This window comes from Temnothorax curvispinosus, unplaced genomic scaffold, assembly GCF_003070985.1.
Source record: "Temnothorax curvispinosus isolate PA1 unplaced genomic scaffold, ASM307098v1 QBEX01002391.1, whole genome shotgun sequence".
In the NCBI taxonomy this organism is placed as follows: domain Eukaryota; kingdom Metazoa; phylum Arthropoda; class Insecta; order Hymenoptera; family Formicidae; genus Temnothorax; species Temnothorax curvispinosus.
Window position 1 is genome coordinate 6,919 of NW_020212171.1, and position 14,886 is coordinate 21,804.

Genomic DNA, 14,886 nt, shown 5'->3' on the forward strand with positions numbered 1-14,886 from the left:
ATTTAACGTAACATCGCAATTAACTCGAGACTGTCTTTTTACGTTTTTAATTAAAAATGTTACATTTTTTGAATGCTAAAAATACAGCAGATGTAATTGACGCGTAGAAGATCGGTTCTATAAAATTTTTACGTAACATCGCAGTTAATTCCGGGATGTCTCTTCTCACATTTTTAATTAAAAATATTGTATTTTTAAAATAATAAAAATATGACGGGGTGTAATTGACGATGACGCGAGGATCGGCTCTATAAATGTCTTCTTACATTTTTAATTAAAAATATTACATTTTTTAATGCTAAAAATATGACGGAAATATGTAATTGACGATAACGCGAAGAGGATCGATTCTACAAAATTTAACGTATAACATCGCGATTAATTCGAGATGTCTCCTCACATTTTTAATTAAAAATATTATATTTCTAAAATACTAAAAATATGAGAGATGTAATCAACGATAAGCTTTCAGCTTTTTTTCATTTTCTTTGAGTATTTTAACGCGCCTTTCAATCTCGACGGCGATTATCGCGCAAAAAGTTGTTCTTTTGTCAGTGATATTATCTGCAAAGTTATTCGTCTATTTAGAATCGCAATTAAAGTTGCTCGTTTATCCAGAAAAGATAATCAGAGTTATGGTAAATAATTAATGCTGCTCATATCTCTCGTCACACACATGTAGGTATATATACGTATGTATATTTCGTGGCAGATAAAAGCTTATAATTCTTGCATATTATATTTACACGAGAGCCGTCATATGAGAGCGCACGACGAAGATACGTGTGCGTCGGTCGTAAAAGCCCCGGGCGAGGAACTGAGGCTTGAAAAGTGGAAGACTCGGACTAACTTACGCCCACCGAGCGCGTGTCTCTTTGGAATTTAATTCAATTTGAAAAGCCTCGTTCGCGTACCTCGTATCGCAAACGCGAGGTACGAGAGAGCTCATCAGACTCGTAGAAACGTCACTTTTTCTCTCCCGCTCATGTTTCACCCGCTCGCATGCTCGTACGCGGAGTCGTTTTCGCGGGATGACCACGAGAGTCCCACAGGAAATAATCGTTGCACGGTCGCTTCGTAACGGTTATTCGTGAACCGGCATCGCAATTCTCTCTGCAATTGCATCGCGAAGATTGAGCGAAACCCCTGGGAGAGGAGGAAGAGAGACAGAGCACTTTGAATAATTAGGTGCTTGTACTTTCGCTACTTATGATGACTCTCCGAACTTCCAAATCAAGGCTGATTCCGGGAAACGACAGTATACACGTTCATTTAGGCAGTATATGTTCCAAGAAATCCCAGTGATTCCAAGAATCGTTGGCACTTCAGCTACTTTTTCGTTAAAATTGCGTCCCCGCGAACAAAGGCGAATGAATTCGCTGGTTATTTTATTTCACTGTTTTTTATTCCTTGTTTTCAAACAAATTTCTCGCAGGTAAAGACGAAATAGTGTCGCTCGCTTTAATAAAAGAAAATTATTGCATTTTCAAAAAAAGAATCGTTAAAAATCTAAAATTTCGATCCTACTCGGAATATAATATCTCTTTTTCGCAGTAATCTCGATCTATGGGAGTATAAAGCCGTAATATCGCATAACATAATTCTTTTTTCGTTACTTCGTGTAAGAAACTTAAGAGCGTTCTTCTTGACGAGTATAAAGAGATGCGCTCTTGAAGCTTGTCACACACCCTATAGAACACCCTGTATTTTTTGGAATCATAATATGTTACAGTAACGTATAGTATATTTCTAAATATTTAAATCTCCTTATACGCGTTGTTAAATCCTCGAATGTTCGTATATTCTTAGACGCTTACAATCTTCGTTTTGCATAAATATCGCGTGCACTTAATAGCCGCGTCAAAAATCTCGTAGTTCTCCTCCGATTATTAATACAAAGATCCGCATTTTAAAAACTTCGTAAACGAAGGTATAAAAAGACCAATGTTTCTTCTCTTATCGTGAACTCGCACACCGTGTCGCCGACCAGATCAACGCACGTGTTAATAGTTTATTACAGTTCTTCGACGAATTTCACCAAAGTCATTTCACTAGTGGACGGGCCTCGGCTGTGTCGTCACTTGTTCTTCATGATCATCGTCCGCCTGGTCACTCGGCCGCAGAACATACCGACGATAAAGATCACCCCGATCATGGTAAAACCGACGATCATGAAGTAACGCCGCGCTGGGGAACGATTCACCGTCGAATATAACTCCTCGAACGTATTTGGCGCGATCAACTGTAACATGATAAGTAAAAATTATTATTCCACGATTATTCCGAGACACGCAATGAAAAAAAAATTAATAGATATACATAACAGGGTATTTTTCACAGACCTTGGCAGCATTTTTAAACATTTCCATCCTTGTAGTTAGCATTTTGTAGCAATCAGGTTGCAAAGATTTGTTGCTGTCTTCCAACGCATTTTGCAAGCACATTATATCTGTCATACAATTGTGTTATTCAAATTATTAATAGTTACTATCATATATTTAATGCGTGTATATATAAAAGTCAATAAAATTTAATAGACTTTAATTTTGAAGGGTTCCATTTACTTTTAGCAAAATTACTTTGTGTTTTCTAGCCTGTGGTTATTAATAAAAAAAATATTACATACGTCTTCCCGCGCCTTGAGGTACAGCACCGCAATATTTGCTGATATCTACAGCACAAGCTTTCTGCAACAAGGGATCCACGTTGATGTCAGCTTTGGTTTGTTCTATCAAATCTGCAACTTCTAAACGACATTCTTCCCTCATATCTCGATTTCCCGCATTAAATTTCCTTTTAAGACACTCCTCGACAGCACCAGGCTCGTTTTCATCTGACCGGCATATAGTTTCAATCTAACAGAAACAAAAGAAGAATTTCGTAAACTTAATTGAAATTGAATTCTACAGTAAGTGTAAAATCTTGCACAACAATTAGATTCAAAATATTCATCATAAGTTATTCAAAATAAGTTCTTATAAATTTTCTTGGGATAAATTATAAATTATAATTCTATGATTTTTTTTACCTCGTGCGCGCACATCGTTGCTAATAACGGATTTAAATGGTAATTTAATGCAGCTTCTCTGAGGATGTTAGCCATTTGATGCTCGCATTTAGTCGTCAGCTTTGATTCCCGAAATCTGATCTTCAAACATTTAATTACCTTTCCTTCGAGTTCTTTGTCAGTGCGTTCGTGTATTAATACCTGAAGTAATACGTATTCGTGAATTAATTAATTATTACATTATGTTAAATTATCTGTAGATAATTTCTTTTACCTCTTTGCAATGTCTATCGATATCAGAACCACATGCACTTTGCAATGCAGTATTAAACCTATAATCCGTATTCTGTTCAATCATTCGTCGAACCACAATGTTTTTGCACTTATCGTCGAAAGTGAGTTCGTCTTTATATCTCTTAAGGCAATCCAAAGTTTGTGATTTGCTCACATCATGGCAGTATTGTTTGATCATGGCTCGACAGATGCTCAGCAAAGGTACATCACTGGAGCTGTCTTGAAACTCTTGTTTCCTAACTTTGAACAGCTGTTTATGACACATGTCCGATAGTTTAGACTTGTGCAACGCCAGGCATTCTAATACCTAAAACAATCCAAGTTTCAGTAAGATTTATCGTAACATTAGAATTTGCTTAGAGTAGCCATCTAACCAAAAAACCAACAACACAAAATTTGAAAAAGAAAGAACAGATACTGCTTACTATTAATATTTAAAAAATAAAACATAATAATTGTATTTAAATGTAAAAAATAAACATTTAAACATTCAAATAAAACATCCAATTAAAATCAGTTACAATGTATGCAATGTAAATTCGGCGGAAAAAATATGAGTACTATCTTAGATAGATATTATCGCTACCTGTGAATTGCCCGGTTCCACGTGAAAGCAGAACTGTTTAATGTCTACTGCACAGGTCGCTTGCAGAACAGGATCAAAATGAATGTTCTCTCGCTGTTGATAAAGTTGTGCTCGCAACTGTTGCCTGCAGTCCTTCATCACACGATGCTGAGAATCCTTCATTATATCTTCCTGCACGATCGAGCTTAAGCATTCTATCACATCGGCTTTCGTCTTTGATCTACGTTAAAATGTATTATACAATTTATTCTTAAGTTCGACAATATTTAAATTCTGTATATCAAGAAATTGAATTACTTAGGGCACCATCTCTTAACGTGAGGCCTGCATGCCTCCTTAAATTTGTATGTAAAATGATAGTTTTTCAAGGATATCAATTGGAAATGTTCCACGGCTGCTTTGCATTTGTAATCGGTGCGCGCATCCAGTTCGTTTTTGTGTTCGATAAGACATTCCATCATATCTCCTTCATCTTTTCCGTATTTTAATACCTCCTAGAACAAGTCATTATCATTGATCAAATATCATTGATAATAAAATAACGAAGTAGATTGAATAATTCAAGGCATACTTCGCAGTGACGTTCCATAATATGTTGACACGCGGAAGAAATTATGGGATTTAACTCAACACGCTCAGCTTGTTCCTCAGTAAAATTTCCAACTGCAAACTTACATTTTTCTTTCAAGCTGCAATTAACGAATTCAAGAAATTTAATATTTTTATATCTAACAGGAATTAATAATATCAAAGAAATAGTTTGGAATTACAAAAAAGCTTAGAAAAAAAAATTCTTTTATTGATATCATGTACGAACATTGCGCGAGAGAGATAATAATTATGAAATAATGAATAATTATCAGCAATATAGCTTCAAATCTTTTTCAATGTGTATAATTTTAATTATTTAAGATAATTAGTACTTCTCTAAATTATCCTGCAAGCATAGAATCTCTTCTCCCTTCGCAGTTTTGTCATAACAAAGTGACGCCAATTCATTAAAGCACACTTCTTCTATCTCGGGTTGCAAATCGACATTCATAGCGCGCTGCCTCATGACTCTTCTAATCTCTTCCAAGCAATCTCCTCTCAGCTGAACGGAATATAAACAAAAAGCAGTTAAGAACAAGATTTTTTATGATAAATAATAATAACAGTGTTAATAATTTAAATCATCACAGTTCAAAAACTAAATCATTAATCTACCTTAATTAAGAATTAATTATCCATTAAACAGTCTTGATAATCTTACCGTCATATTTTTCAGGTACACATGCCGATACAGGCATGGCAGTACCAGAGGTCCAGTCTCAGGATCCATCTGTTTGCCGTTGCCGACCCACGCGTTCCTTGCATGACACAAACGCACGGCGTCGAATTTACACGCTCTGTATAATTGCGGATCAAGTTTGAAGTCTCTGGCGATAAAGTATTGTATTTGCACTAAGGCTGTCTCACAGGCCTCAGTCATCCTCTCCGTTCCTAGTTGTTCCATTAAACAAGATATCACTCTGGCATCTCCACCGTGCACCTAAATTAGATATTAAAATGCTTAACAGGAAGTGATAAATAAATTTGATAAATACATGAGCTGCAAACTTGAATTAAAGAAGCAAGTTTAAAACTTCATGTAGAATCCAGAATTTCTCATATGTGGCCACCAGTTATTTCCTGGGTTAGATTCTATATTTGTATGTAAAAATTAATCACTTACGTCTCTACAAGCTAAATTAACTACAGGTTGACACTGTTCTCTTAGAACTGGATCAATTCTCCAATCTTCGCCGGCATCAGCTTCCATAATTAACTCCTCCAACTGAAATTATATGATATACAACATTTTATAAAAAGATTATGAAACACCTTATAATATTCTTAGAAACGTTAGAAGAATTATGTAAATAAATGTATTTTTTGATCCTGGAAAAATTTAATCGTGATATTTTTAACTTTTTTTTATCAATTATTACCGCTCTTTGGCATTCCGACGTGACTCTCGATTTCCTCTTCCTCGTTCTCGTGTGCTCCATCAGACAGTGTATCGTGGCGCCGCCGACCTCGAGACTGTTGCAAAAAGTCGTAATATCGTTGGCACATTTGTGCACAATCTCCGGCGACAATCTGTAATCTTCCATTAGGAGTTTCCTGTGATCAAACATTTCCGCTTGACAATTTCCGTCGATCTTGCTGCCGTTCTTCATAGCCGACTCCAGACAAAGCAAGATTTGCGCTAGCTTTATCTCTTTGTCTTCGGACACAGATCGCCTGCAATGATTATTTCTGATATCTTCCTTACATGCTTTAACTAGACCTTTGCTAATCTTGTAGTCAGAAGCAATGAGCTTCTCTCTCCTTGTCAACTGTTCCTGACACTGTGCAGTCATTGATCTGTCAATACAAAAATATTTTAATATAGGTTTTTAGATAGAATTAATGAATCTCTTGAACTAGTATTACAACTCTACATTTAAATTGTTAAATATCTACCTATCGGTTTTATATTTCATTAAGCATTTGTAGACTTGACCACTGCCTGGTCTAATGTTAGGACAGAACTTAATGCGATCGTGAGTACACGCCATGTACAGCTGACGATCTAATTTAATATTTTCAGCTTGGATCTCGGATACGTGGAGAATATGCCTCCGACATTCGGGCTGCAGTTGCTCGACGTGTTCCTGCAAGCAGGCCAATATCTGACCTTGCGATATATCTCTGTACGGCTGTACACTGTCGCACTTGAACTTCCTAATATCTTTTGCACAGTCTTCCTTGAAGGGAGTCAAAATTCTGAAATCGCTGAAAGCAATCCACTCCAATCTCTGAATGTAAGTGATGCAGTCAGGATCCCTGACCGTCTCCCGCTTGTCGATCAGGCAAGACAAATAAGCCCCATGAATCTTCTCGGAACTGGAGCACTGTAAGGTGTCCAATTGTGAGCCGCATGCTTTTCTGGCTAGCCTCTCTATGTTTTGATTATCTGTAATATTCTGGACGTAGGACCAAATTGCCTCCTGACACTTCTGATTGATCCCAGATATCTCAGTGGGCTGCAACGTTTGGAATAACAATTAGATCTCTGATACTCGATCCTGTTCCCTGATACTCGATCCTGTTCCACGTAATGCAGACGACGTATACCTTGAAGGTTTGAATACACTCAAGCAGCATGAGCTCGTCGTTGTTCCCATCTATATCCCCGCAAAGGCGATTCAACTTATCGCGACACTGGCCGTTGATGATCTTCGGCGAACCGTCATCCTCGGATTCTCTCTTGCGATCATATGCGGCTCGTTGAACTCTCCTAGCTCGAACGGAGCTGTCGGTGAAGAGCCAGCCGATTTTGGAGGACTCGTCGGCCTGTTGCGCGAACGCATCTCCAAAATACGTTGACGTTGTGCAATGCAGCACCGACAGGATGATTATCACGGTTAGTACTTGCCCGGTGTGTTCCATTCTTAACGCTCAAGCCTCACTTCTTAGCGAATCATTATTACGAATTCTGTAAAAGAATACATCGTTAAACGCGGTTCATGTGGAATTACTCAATGCTTAATCATTTGAGAGTTGCTTAACATCAGAGAAAATTGTTTAACTAGAAAAAGAAGCTCGACAAAAGAGAGAAGCACGACCTTACAGATCTCTTGCTGCGGCCGGTTTTTTTCCTTTTCGTTATTTCTTCCTCTCTTTTTTTATGCTTGTTGATCATCTACTGTATGACGTGAACGTCATGTACGCGGAGAGTATTAGTACCAGCAATTGCCAGCGAGATAATACGATTGGTGCGGAATAATATGAAACACGGAGCGAGGTCACCGGTTGTGGCGGTCGTGTGTTTTTACAACGTCATCTTGCAGGACACACGGTACACGGTATACCGTTCGCAGTATATTATCGGTAGTTAAGCTGGGACACCCGGTATCGGCGAAATTGACGTCGATAACGCAGGAATTTGGATGAAGCGAGAAAATATAAAATGCTTTGTTTTTTGTTTTTTTAATTTCATGAGGGGCAAATGAAAACAACAAATTCTTACAACAAATTCTTTACTAAATAAAGTACGTTTATATCATATAATAGCATGCAAATATAAAACATTATAATAAATAAATCAAGAAATACAAATAATCTGTTGGTGGTTTATAAGAATTGTTAATTTATACAAGGAATTGTTATCTTATTTAATATATTTTAACATGTCCTATTTTAACATCACATGGTATTTCTTTTTAAAATTAAAACTATTATTGACGTGAGAAGAATAAGGAAAGGATTTGTTGCATTAAAAAAATTAAATAAAAAATATTATTTTCTCAAAGTTAAATTTTATAATTTTAAAACAGATTAAATTTTATTGCATAATATATATTACGCTGTGATTTTATCCTATAAATTAATCTATTCAAAATAATACATACATATTCAATTTAATATTAGGTCGTCGCGTATGTTTAAAAAATACGAGTTCGCGTTTATTTGAGCGCTTGATATTTATAAATAAAATATAGCAAAGTTTATTGAATGCAGAACGTGCGCGCGCGTAAAGTTCCACCTATTGGAATTTCGAAAAACGTCACGCGATGGACGCGGCGATAATCGATGTCTCGAGGACCTCGAGGATGTTTCCACGCTCGATTCGACGATGTGCGATGTGTGCGATCAGTGCGATGCAGTGCGATGTGCCGCTATAGCTCGTAGCAATTGACGCACAGAGCGGCCCGTTTCACTGATGGTGTTTAAAAAACTCGTCGCCCCGTCGAGTTAGTCGTCGTGAAATCGCAAAATGCTGGCCCGCTGTGATATATTTCGCGTCAAAGTACTTACACTCGCGTGTCTGCTGGTGAGTAACTTCACGGAGTTGCGTTGCCACGTCATTTCACGTCTCGCGGGGTGTCAACGTTTTAACAGTTCCCCCCTATAACGGGAATCGCCCACGGCTTACGAATTTCCATTTGTCTTTCGATTGCTAATTGTTATTTGCCTAAATGCCTCGCGAGTCAACAAACCGCTTCTGCTTCGGCGTGTCCTGCGGAGCATAACCTATACCGTTGTTCACAATAACCTTGCATTTGGGGGAAAAAAAAAAACAATTTATAAAGACAATAAAAAGGAAGGTGTCAGAAGATTTGTATTAAAAAAACTGGAACCCCCGGTTGGAGACACGTCGATAAGATGTACTTATCCCGAACCTTTAAAAGAAAATCCAAAAAATATTCGTATTCCAAATTTAACCCCGCCTTAAAGAAAAACAATTCAAGGGACATAGACTGATTGAGAAAAGAAATCACGATTCGCTGCAATATGTGGATTTTGGGAGATTCTTTGCATACTTCCATGTTGTTGGGACGAATTTTTGCAGATACGACAAGCGTTTTATTTATGTGATTGTTTTTCGTTAGAATATTTATCATAGCAAGAAAGCTGTAGTCTATATTTCATGGTTTAAAAATCAAGGTTGGAGATTTATAATTCAGGATAAGTCATATATCAATGCAAAGTACATTATACTTGTCAAGCGATGTTTAAGCACTTCTGTTCTAGGACACAAAATGCATAACTAGAAAAAGATCAACTCGCTTGATAGAAATTAGATTCTAATAGAGCAAAATATACAATATGTAATTAATGTGTAATTAATACTGTGTATTTTTAGGTACGTTTGCCCAACAGTATAGCAGAGGAAGTGAAAGAAGGTGCTCTTTCACTCACGAGTAAGAATATCGATGCAACGTTAGGTAAGAAATGATATATGATGAGCCACAAATATCAGGGAATGCTAGCGAACTAGTAATAATCGAGTGTGGTATCTACTTTTTTCAATTTAAAATTTTTTTCAGCTGAGAATGAACTGGTGTTTATCAACTTTTATGCACAATGGTGCCGCTTTAGTAATCTATTAGCTCCAATATTTGATGAAGCTGCAGATAAGATTAGAGAACAATTCCCGCAGCCCGGAAGAGTAGTAATGGCCAAAGTGGATTGTGACCGTGAGAGTGAGTATATTTAAAATATGCCTATAAAGTATATATAATTTTTAGTTACATTAATAAGCAAAATTTAAATATTAAATCTATTAAACAGATTAGACTTTATATGTATTTAGATTATTACAAGAGTTATTTTTTTTTTACAGCGTCTGTAGCATCTAGATTTCATATAACCAAATATCCAACGTTAAAAGTAATAAGAAACGGGCAACCAACTAAGAGAGAATACAGGGGGCAGCGATCAGTGGAAGCATTCCAAGAATTTGTCAGAAAGCAGTTGGATGATCCTATTAAAGAATTTTTCGATTTGAGGGAGCTTGAACAACTTGACGATAAAAAACGTATGATTATAGGATATTTTGAAAGGAAAGATGTACCGGAATATGCATTGTTTAGAAAAGTCGCCACTAATTTGAAGGACGATTGCCAGTTCTACGTTGGTTTTGGGTAAGATATTTTTTATTTTTAATATATCGTAGAATTATTGTAACACATATTTCTCTTTATGATGTAAATAACTCTTGCAAGAAGCTGATACAGATGCAAAAGTTCCTGTTTGTTAACATAAGAATATTGCGTGTAGTCTGCATTTTATAATAATTATAATATTTCATTTGACAAGCACATGCTCCAATCAAAACTGTGAAATTGGACAGCATTTACATTTGCTGTAAGTAAAGTGGTATACATAAGCTTGTTGGCTTTTGTACCGAAATTATAGTTTTGTAATCTTTTTTATCATTTCTTATCTTTTATTTTTTTTATTGTATAATCTTATTGGAAGCTTACGCTGAGATATATTAGATGCAAATTTTTTATAGACAAGTTTCTCATGTTATATCATGGCGTGATAATGATAATTTTGATTTTTTTTTTACATAGTGATTCATTTTAATTTTGAAAGTTTTGATTAGTTAATAAAAATGTTTTACTTATTATGCAGACTGAATAATATAAGAATAATTAAGTTTTTTTTTTTTTCAGTTATATTTTTTCAAGTACTTTTAATATTATGTGACTAACAGAATAATGTATATTTACCACTAAATAAAGGTCTATAGTTTGAATATATTTTGAAATAATATGTGTAGGAATGCAAGTAAAGCAATGCATCCTCCAGGAGAGCCTATTATCGCCTTCCGATCGGATAAGGCCCTGTCCGTTGAAACGGATGAAACTTACAAGGGAAGTTTGGCTGTTTATGACGAATTAAATGTATGGGCGCAGGAGAAATGTGTGCCATTTGTAAGAGAAATAACGTTTGAAAATGCTGAGGAATTAACGGAGGAAGGCTTGCCGTTCCTTATATTGTTTCATGCTCCTGATGATATGCAAAGTGTCAAGCAGTACAAATATATCGTAACTAAGTCATTAATAAGTGAAAAACGTATGTCATCCTGATTTTACTTACATTATTTATCAATTGTTCGTAAAACTTTAGGTCATCGTGATTTAATTGCTTTTTTTTTTTCAGAAAATATCAATTTCTTAACCGCCGACGGCCTGAAATTTGCGCATCCGCTGCACCATTTAGGGAAAAGTGCAGCAGATTTGCCACTGATTGCAATAGACAGCTTTAGACACATGTACCTATTCAAGGACTTCAATGACATTTTTGTAGAAGGAAAACTTAAGGCTTTTCTGCAGGACTTGTATTCCGGAAAGCTTCATCGCGAGTTTCATTACGGTCCTGACATTACTAACAATGAAATATCAGTTACTGGAAAACAGGTGAAAACGCCCACAACACCGCCGGAGTCTGCGTTTAAAAAACTGGCGCCAAGCAAAAATAGATATACAATAGTTAAGGATGAATTGTAATGAGATTGAGCGCAGTATACAGTGCAGGGAGACTTTCGTAATTAATTTATATGCAGTATATTAGAGAAAAAGTGAATTACAATTCGGGGATTTTCCAACATTCGACATAGATACATATTAATTTCGTAGTGCATAACGCGAGTCTTCTAAGACCTCAAGAAATCCGTTTTTCCTTCTCCGCATTCTCTTTTATTCCCTCTTCGTATTCTTCGTAGGATGGGATTGATATTTTGGTTTGCTCACTTGTTATTTAATAAAAAAAAAAAACCGTCAATAGAGATTATTTATTAATTATACATGATTTTCACATCTATAGACAAAATATGACATAGCAATTTATTTTTTATAAAAATAAATCTCGTACGTTTGCGCGATCTATTGTCGGCAAACGAATGGCTAAGAACAGAAGGTTCTTTTCCTTTTGATAAGATGTGTCTGTTCTTCATAAAGTGAGTTGCCGAGAGCATTTTTTATATTGACTGTGAAACTTTGCATCTACCAGTGTCGATAATTACGTATCAAATCCTTTTACTAGATATTATAAAGCGATCGTGCAAGTTAATATCGTTATTGATCTCTGCAATTCCGATATCAACCTGAGATGTCCTTTATATGTAAAAAGATTTGATTTACACAATCTCTCCTTTCTCGTATCCCATCAGAAATCCTTAGCACAATACTTATTATTAGTAAAATTTATACAGGATAACATTCGTCGAGAATTCGAGGCGTAAATGTGTTCGAGAATGTACGACAGTATCGTAATGCGTGTATGCATGCATATACCATTGACCGTATTGCATATAGGGCAATATTGTTTCTGAATGACGTGTATAAGAGAGAAAGTGAAAGAGAGAGAGAGAGAGAGAGAGTGAGAAAAAAAAGAGAGTTCTTTCTATCGCATGATCGCAATGTTCGAGTAAATGAAATCTCGGCGTGCCCTCGTAAGATAGTTATAGGATGCATTATTTGTATGATTGATATTGTTTTGCCTGTTAATAAACAATTTCTAAGTCACAACGTTGTTATGTTTTATTCATTTATCGTCGGCGTTGCCTAAATATCTCCACGTTAAATCGTGTTCAACCTATTCCGTGTTTCTCACGATCGTCCTTGTAAGAGTAAATCTCGTGCGCAAATTTTTATCAGAAGTATCTTGCGAAGCGTTTGAGATCGTTATCACATGCAATTGCATTAATCGATTTGACCGAAATGCGAAGAAGGAACATACGTATATATGGCGTACTATACAATTAGTTGCATAATTTACATTTTTTATAATAATTTACTCGCTTTTGGTAACGAATGTACGACAGTGCCATCGGGTGAATTCTATGCAATCGTAGTATTATTCCTGCGGTAGATTTACTGGATTTGTAATATCTATCAAAAGAAAAGATTTTTGTATTTTTATGTTAAACAAAAACACAAAAAAATCTTTATTCATTTCGTGCGCTTTCCAGATTTATTTTCTTCTATCTTTCTGTAAACATATAATGATTTTAGCCGATTTAGCGGCATTAATTTCATCGTTGAAATACAATACTGGATTGAATAATGAGGAGGAAACCAAATTGAATCGAATTGAATCTCGCCAGTTTCACGTTGCAACACGAAGAGAACGTATGTATATCTCGTTGCGACGTGATTGGTTCGCCGCTTCGATTCGATATCGCCAAATTGCGATTCTCGAACGCAATCAGCCGTGAAATGGCGATTAGTCGGTAACGTAAACGGAGCAACGGAGAGTCCCGCGTCCGGAGCGTACGATTGCGTTCAAGCCGGTCGATTTGTCGCGATCGGTGCCGTCTAAAGGTGAATATCACTCGCGAAAGTTTATCGGGAGTGCCTCCGATCGAAGTATCGTACGTCCGCGTTAAAACTGCGTAGAACCGTATACCGATATTCACGGTTTGGTACTGTTGGGTTACGTATGTGTGTGTGTGTGCGTGTGTGCCTAGGTACTGCGCGTTCCCGAAATAAGTCCCGTTCTTCGGAATCAAACATTACCTTTCAATGTGTCACATTGTTACGTTCTCGGCGAAATGCGGCGCGGGTTGGTGCACGAGCATCGCAAGGTTTGTCATATACTGTCGCCTTTATCAAATGACTTTTTGCACGATTGTATTCCGTATACGCGTATTGAGGATTAATATCGATATAATTTTGCTTCGTATTTGGACAACAAGCGAACGTGACAATGATTCTTTACGTTTATTCGCGAACAAATGTAACGAGTGCACGACAGTTCCGTCGAGTGAATTCCGTGCGATCGTAGTATTATTCCCACGGTAAATTTATTGAATTAGGGACTTTTATGGAATTATTTGGAGTAAATATTGTGTAAAGGTAAGCGTGCAGTGTTATGAATATCAAGAAAAGTATCAAGCGATTGTCCTATTTCTATAAATATAGTTATATCGTGTCAGTTGAGCAACAATTCCATCAAGTGTTCTCCGTGCGACCATAGCATTAGTCACGTACGTTGGATTTTCGAAGAATTAGAAGTAAATGTCGATTGGAATAATGTTGATTGGAATTAGAAGTAAAAACGTCGATTGGAATAATACATTTACATATACACACAATAATTATTATATGTGTATAATTAATATTAAATTTGATCGTGGTCATTTTTATTATTTGTAATCACTGTTTATATTATTGTTATATAGATTATTAACTTATAGCAAATATCATGACTATTAGCTTTATGTGCACTTGGATGCTATTTTCACTCGTAAAGGGCGAGGTAAAGAAAAAAAATTTTCGGTCCGGGTCGTATCAGCTTCGGCAGAACTGCTCCCGGATTTGTAAATACGTGCATGTGTGCGTGTGTGTAAGAATGCGTGCGCAATGGCAGCCGTTTTCGTTTAACGCGACCAGCCGTTTCAGGATTTTGAAATGTCGTGAAATGACGTAGCGAAGCTTTCTTCGTATTTATGCCGAGCTTCGCTCGAGTTTAATGAGCTCGTGAAAAGTTCATTCTTCTATTACTTATTACACATAGTACAGTGCACGTAAACAATGACGCTAGTTTTTTTCTTATTCTCTTCAAACTGAGTCACGGTTTTCGAAATAACGCTTTTTCCCAAATAACGCGATTTCTTCTTACACGGAACGTATTTACTGCGTAAGAATAGAATTGGGTATAACTGAACGATTCCGATCTGAATCCATTCCGAAAAGTT

The 14,886-nt window shown here is 36.4% G+C and overlaps 3 protein-coding genes across 6 annotated transcripts in view; 2 read left to right on the forward strand and 1 right to left on the reverse strand.

Annotated features, from left to right (window-relative positions):
- Nucleotides 1–1,386: 1,386 nt before the first annotated feature.
- LOC112451579 (Golgi apparatus protein 1) lies at nucleotides 1,387–7,700 on the reverse strand. Of its 3 annotated transcripts, none has more exons than XM_025011264.1 (15): nucleotides 7,525–7,700; nucleotides 7,029–7,389; nucleotides 6,375–6,937; nucleotides 5,858–6,275; nucleotides 5,602–5,703; nucleotides 5,140–5,418; nucleotides 4,811–4,980; nucleotides 4,459–4,576; nucleotides 4,185–4,381; nucleotides 3,888–4,107; nucleotides 3,282–3,608; nucleotides 3,029–3,208; nucleotides 2,627–2,855; nucleotides 2,343–2,449; nucleotides 2,078–2,242 (listed from the first exon to the last, which is right to left on the reverse strand). In XM_025011264.1, exons 2-15 carry the CDS (start codon nucleotides 7,341–7,343, stop codon nucleotides 2,078–2,080), a joined length of 3,390 nt encoding a protein of 1,129 aa, XP_024867032.1. In that variant the 5' UTR covers nucleotides 7,344–7,389; nucleotides 7,525–7,700. The 3 variants fall into 3 exon arrangements, with proteins under 3 accessions (XP_024867034.1, XP_024867032.1, XP_024867033.1); XM_025011265.1 differs by having other exon boundaries at nucleotides 7,520–7,700; XM_025011266.1 differs by lacking the exon at nucleotides 7,525–7,700 and having other exon boundaries at nucleotides 1,387–2,242; nucleotides 7,029–7,343.
- Nucleotides 7,701–8,515: 815 nt separating this feature from the next.
- On the forward strand, nucleotides 8,516–12,572 carry LOC112451581 (endoplasmic reticulum resident protein 44). Of its 2 annotated transcripts, XM_025011271.1 has the most exons (7): nucleotides 8,516–8,727; nucleotides 9,541–9,622; nucleotides 9,725–9,880; nucleotides 10,021–10,321; nucleotides 10,497–10,544; nucleotides 10,966–11,261; nucleotides 11,349–12,572. In XM_025011271.1, the coding sequence occupies exons 1-7, from the start codon at nucleotides 8,671–8,673 to the stop codon at nucleotides 11,693–11,695; spliced, it is 1,287 nt and encodes a 428-aa protein (XP_024867039.1). In that variant the 5' UTR covers nucleotides 8,516–8,670; the 3' UTR covers nucleotides 11,696–12,572. The 2 variants fall into 2 exon arrangements, with proteins under 2 accessions (XP_024867039.1, XP_024867040.1); XM_025011272.1 differs by lacking the exon at nucleotides 10,497–10,544 and having other exon boundaries at nucleotides 8,517–8,727.
- Nucleotides 12,573–12,799: 227 nt separating this feature from the next.
- Nucleotides 12,800–14,886, forward strand: part of LOC112451583 — a 3,313-nt gene continuing 1,226 nt past the window's right edge. Inside the window, exon 1 of the mRNA XM_025011273.1 lies at nucleotides 12,800–13,773. Within this exon, the coding sequence (XP_024867041.1) occupies nucleotides 13,712–13,773 (62 nt within the window). The 5' untranslated portion in view covers nucleotides 12,800–13,711. The remainder of the gene's footprint in view (nucleotides 13,774–14,886) is intronic.

What these genes read in the sequence shown, in the direction of transcription:
- LOC112451579 (XM_025011266.1), bottom strand. Translation starts at nt 7,343, where the DNA reads ATGGAACACACCGGGCAAGTACTAACCGTGATAATCATCCTGTCGGTG. An exon ending in TGGAACCGGGCAATTCACAG is followed by an intron (nt 3,609 to 3,887) that starts GTAGCGATAATA and finishes GGATTGTTTTAG; the next exon opens with GTATTAGAATGCCTGGCGTT. An exon ending in TCGATAGACATTGCAAAGAG is followed by an intron (nt 3,209 to 3,281) that starts GTAAAAGAAATT and finishes GTATTACTTCAG; the next exon opens with GTATTAATACACGAACGCAC.
- LOC112451581 (XM_025011271.1), top strand. Translation starts at nt 8,671, where the DNA reads ATGCTGGCCCGCTGTGATATATTTCGCGTCAAAGTACTTACACTCGCG. An exon ending in GAATATCGATGCAACGTTAG is followed by an intron (nt 9,623 to 9,724) that starts GTAAGAAATGAT and finishes AATTTTTTTCAG; the next exon opens with CTGAGAATGAACTGGTGTTT. An exon ending in CAGTTCTACGTTGGTTTTGG is followed by an intron (nt 10,322 to 10,496) that starts GTAAGATATTTT and finishes TCATTTGACAAG; the next exon opens with CACATGCTCCAATCAAAACT.